At 35.8% G+C, this 5,000-nt stretch overlaps 1 protein-coding gene across 1 annotated transcript; it reads right to left on the reverse strand.

Moving 5' to 3' along the window:
- Window positions 1–673: 673 nt before the first annotated feature.
- Window positions 674–4,775, reverse strand: LOC106940868 (unconventional myosin-If-like; the record flags this gene model as incomplete). Its single annotated transcript, XM_015023724.1, has 3 exons — window positions 674–1,854; window positions 2,489–2,649; window positions 4,474–4,775. Coding segments are annotated over 3 exons (540 nt in total), but the record flags the coding sequence as incomplete, so codon positions are not given.
- Window positions 4,776–5,000: the final 225 nt, after the last annotated feature.

Genomic DNA, 5,000 nt, shown 5'->3' on the forward strand with positions numbered 1-5,000 from the left:
TTTTTTTTTTTATCATGGTATAATTGAGAGCTAGATGGTAACATTTAAATCCCCCAAAATCTGCAGTTATGATTTGAACCCAGTTTCTTTTGTGTTGCGTGCTAGGCTAACTGTGTCATGTTGCATCCAACAAAAACCTTAAAAACTCTGAATCTGGTTGTCAAGCAAGTGAAATGTGATCAAATTCTTACTGAAGATGTAAAACTGTTTAAAATATTGCCTGATTATATCTAGAATTTACAAAAAAAATTGCAGTTAGCTTTAGCAGTAGTTTATGCTAACTGCTTAGCAGGTTAAAAGCTAACGTTAGCTGAAGTGAACAAACATGTTTTCAAGTGACTAACAAAACTCTCCAGCACTAACATTGTAGCTATAGGCTACATTCTTGGAGGAATTTCAGTGAAGTGTGAAAAGTGTTACATTGTTTGATATTATAGTCTGTTAAAAAGGATTAGCAAAGAAAATCTTCCTTTTAAATACAACTGTAAACAAGAAAAACACCAAATGTTGAAATGAAAGTGTTCTGCTTCCATATATATGATTGATGATATGTGAGATTAACTGTCACAGTTGCTCAGTTAAACATATTTTTAACTATTTGGAGTCTTTTATTTGATTTTACTATACAGTCATATTTGTCACTGATAAAAAAAAAAGGAATCAAACGACAAGATACTATAAAAATACTTGACTTTAATATTTAAAAAATAATCAAATATAAAACAAAGAAATGTGTTATTGTACAAATACCGTAATTTCTGGACTATAAGCTGCTACATTTTTTTCACACATATAAAACACTGCGATGTGGCTGATATAAATGCTTTTCACCATAGAAATGCTGGACTGCTGTGTGATGAAGAGAACAAAACAAATTTTTCCCAAGACTAAAGTGACAACGGAAAAGAGACTGAGGAAGTGTGTGTAAGGCTATTCAATACCGACTCTGAAGAAGACGACGACGTTAGTGGTTTTAATGCACTGAAGGAAGATGAAGACAGTGATAAATTACTTTTCCTTTCTTTTTTAAGCAACGGTGGTACAGGCACTGTTGGAAAAACCATTTACGGTCCATATTTCAATATTCAGATGCTCGCAATAGTCCAGAAATTACGGCATATCTGTAAATGAATTTTCTTCTGATTTGTTGCTGCAAAATCTCTTATTACTTACTATCAATGCAATATGTACCCATGCAAATAATTTGCTTTAAGACGTTTGAAAATATATTCCTTGATGACAAAATACCAATAATCTTGACTTAAAAACCCCAATAAAAACTACAATTTTCCTCTAAAATGATTTGATTTGATCTGAAGCAGGTTCGTTACTTGAGCGCCAATGTATCAGTTAAGTTTATGTTTTTGTTGAAAAGCTCGTTTACTGCATGGAGGTAAATGCAGATTTCTTTTTGTTCAGTTCATTTTCAGCTGAAGCCCGGAGTTATTCTGGAAGATAAAGTCAAAGTTCCTGTTGCCGGACCATTCAGAGCGGGATCGTTTGACTTAAAGGAGATGAAACCGGAGCAGCTCATTGTCGTCCTGTTTTAACAATCATGATGACGCCTCCTGTCTTGTCTTCATACCTTATGCTGCCACAGGTAATTAGCCAGGGCTCAAATGTCAGCAAAATGTCACCCTTACACTAGATCCTCCATGCAACTTTGAATAACTCTCAGGCTGTTTTTTTTTTTTTTTGTAAGCAAACAGGGTCTGCTGCCAGGGACAAAACACGCCTTGTTCTTGTTAAACACAAGAATGTCCATGAAAAGTCCTCATCAAATCTTCTCCACATAATTACCGGGGAAGAGACCTTCCCTTCCTCGAATCCTGCCGGTCCACCAGCCTGATGGATCTGCAGAGGAAAAACAAAAAACACCGTCAATGTTCAAGCATTCAAGCTACCTGAATGGTTGGGCCAAAGCATTCAAAGGGCCAACTTTGAAGAAAAAAGTTGGCCCTCCATTTTTCTTTAAATAAAACTAAATTGGTGTCAAAGGTTGTGCTATCTTTGTGCCGCAACAATTTAGTTTATGCCGCTATGTTCCCAGAGGTCATCAAAGGTCAACCAGCCAGGCCACATTTACACAATCAAGCAAATTTGTTGTCTTTCAACTAAGCTACAAATATTTTAGCAGCACAAATGTAGCATAATTAATTTCTATCAATTTTGCTGGATTTTGTTAAAGTGGGAGGGGAAGAACAGGTTGACCTCTGGAAACTTTTTCAAAAATAAATCTTAAAATTATAAACGCAGCACAAACAATTTTTTTTGCTGCGGCACCACATTTTGTTTGATTTTGTAAATGCGGGCTGGCCTTGTTGACCATTGATGACATCTGGAAACATTTATTAATATTTTTAAAATGATAGCAGCAGAAAACAAAAACTGGTGCTGCACAAACGTAGCACAAAAGCTTTGTTTAATTTGAAGAAAGTGTAAGGAGAGTCTTCGCTCAGGAATTGCTTTAATCTGATTGGCCACATACCCTCTTTGACGAGGTCGAACACGTCGTTAGCCTCGAAGCTGATCTCGTCCGTGTCCTGTCCGATGTACTGATACAAGGCCCGGCAGCGCGGACCCTGAGGTCGTGGCTGAGGCTTCGGGGCAGGAGGCGGTCGATGGCTGATGCTCCTTTTCCTCTGCTTCCTATCATAAAACAGAACAAACCAGTAAAGGGGTGTAAATAGCACACAAAGAGGCAAACAATGGCAAACAAACAAAAGATGTAATGAGCTAAATAAAGCTAGGCATAGAAAAAGTACAAAACTGTGTATTTATGATGATGTTGGTTGGAATTCAAATTAAGAAATACCTTATTGATCCCAAAGGGAAATTCAATGTCAAATTCTACAGAGTTATTGTAGATGGTGAAAAGGAGTTGATAGAAAGTAAAAAGTATTTCTGGCCACAAGTGGGTAGTAACTAATTAGATTTGCTAGAGTAACTTAAAAAAAAAAAGTACTTCTTCTAGCTGTAGTTTTACTACATCATACTTTTTACTTGAATTTGAGTAGTATTCTGAAGTAGCAGAATTTTTTGCTTCTCTACCCAACTCTGCTGTTTATCCAATATGGAGTCAATGATGACATAGAAAGTAACATATGTACTGCTGCTGGAACTTGGGTTGCTAGGCGACGAGTGGGTTGCTAGGTGATGGGTTCCATTAATTTCCTTGTTTTTATTATGTGTACCGTTCTAGTTTTCTGTCCCATAGAAAGTATTCCTAGTCTATTGCTTCCTTGTTGAGTCTTCTGACAGGTTATAGCATTTAATGGAGCTAAATGTGTTTATTTAATTTTGTTTACTCCCCATTATGTTTTTTTGTAGCTTCCTCTTTTTTCTTTCTCAAAGTAAGTAATTCCTTGTTTAGACAGGGAACTTTTTACCATGAGCTATTTGTAATTAATTTGGACATTTGGATATTACACCGACTTTAACACGTGACTCTTAAAATAAATTTGATTCTCATTGAATTCTGCAGATTCATATCACTGGACTGTTTTGCATTGTGATCTAATACTAAATAAATTGAACTGAATTTAATTAAAAGTAAGTTAGATAAGATATAAACCTAATAAACTGGTGGTGTCCCTTTAAAGGGGCTAAAATATTTTATCACCAGTTTGTTCTACATTGGTATGATGGATTATTAAGGCCAGACTAAGAGATTTATTTTTTCAAATTACGACAATATTATCATAATATTACCAGAATAAAGTCATAATACTAGCAGAATAAAGATGCAGTGTTAACAGAAGAAAGTCGTAAAGTTAAGAGAGAAAAGTTTCGGTAGTAATGGAGATGTGACACAACCAGCTCGTCAAGTCCGTGTGCTTCTTTAACTCAACTGTTGGCACAATATTTTGAACTCCCTGTTAATGATAATAATTTGTTGCTCATGTGTTAAAAGATTAAGCATTTCCTTCTTTTTAAAACCGATACAAAAGTATAAGTTCATACTCAAGATTTTTCATTTTATTTTTAATTTATGTTTTTGTGGAGGAATTTTCATAAAATTACCACTTCATTCTTCTGATATTCTACCTTATTCTGGTTCCACTATAACTTTAATCTGGTAACATAATAACTTTATCTTTATTATTTTTGACTTTGTTGTCATGTTATGTTTATTCTCATATTATTATGATTTTAATCTTATATGACTATTCTCGTAATAATATGACTTTATTCTTGGTGTCCTTCAGTCATTTATAGAAATATATTTTCAATCTTTACATTTTCCACCTTAAACTTCTTATTTGTACTGTCGATACTTCATCTGTGAAGGACAGAAAGCTTTATAAACTTGGCACTTTTTGTCGTGTCACGCCTCATGGCGGCAAACAGGCCTCACCTTGACAAGTCCTAACAACCCGTTTCAACGTGTTTGCACTGATTTTACTCAGAGCTGCACCCATCCTCCCAAAGCACCTTTTGTTCGTCTGCGTTTCACCAGCTGGCCTCTCTTACCCTGACATGCCTTGGTCAGGCACGTTGAGGAAGTCCAGGTTCCCTTGGTTGTGCTGGTTCGGGGCCGGGCCCCGGCGGTTCCGTTGGGAGTCCAGTTTGGGAAGCGGAGCGTTGGGAGGCCGGGGTTGTTTGTGTGGGGAGGAATATGTGGTATCTGCATGCTGGTTGGGGTGGGCTCTAGAAAAGTTTGCTCTGCCATTGGCATGTGCTAGAAAAAATAAAATAAAAGTAAGAAGACATGTTTTCCTCTTAAAGGTTAGAGAAATAAACTTACAGAAGTCCTGATGCTTTAAACATAAAGTTTAATGCTCCAGACTTTATTTGTTGCAGCTGAGAGCTTAGTCACAACTGACAACAAAACAAATATTCAAGGGAATTGTTTACGATATTTGTTGTGATTTATAAATGCACTGAATTGAATTGAATTGGTTCTACAAATTCAGCTCATCTTGTATAAGCCCCATTCCTGCCTGGATTACCACATAAGACAAAAAAAAAAAAAAAAAAAAAAAAAAAAAAAAAAAAAA

Source organism: Poecilia latipinna, unplaced genomic scaffold (genome assembly GCF_001443285.1).
Source record: "Poecilia latipinna isolate Pla-1442-1.1 unplaced genomic scaffold, P_latipinna-1.0 Scaffold3398, whole genome shotgun sequence".
Classification (NCBI taxonomy): domain Eukaryota; kingdom Metazoa; phylum Chordata; class Actinopteri; order Cyprinodontiformes; family Poeciliidae; genus Poecilia; species Poecilia latipinna.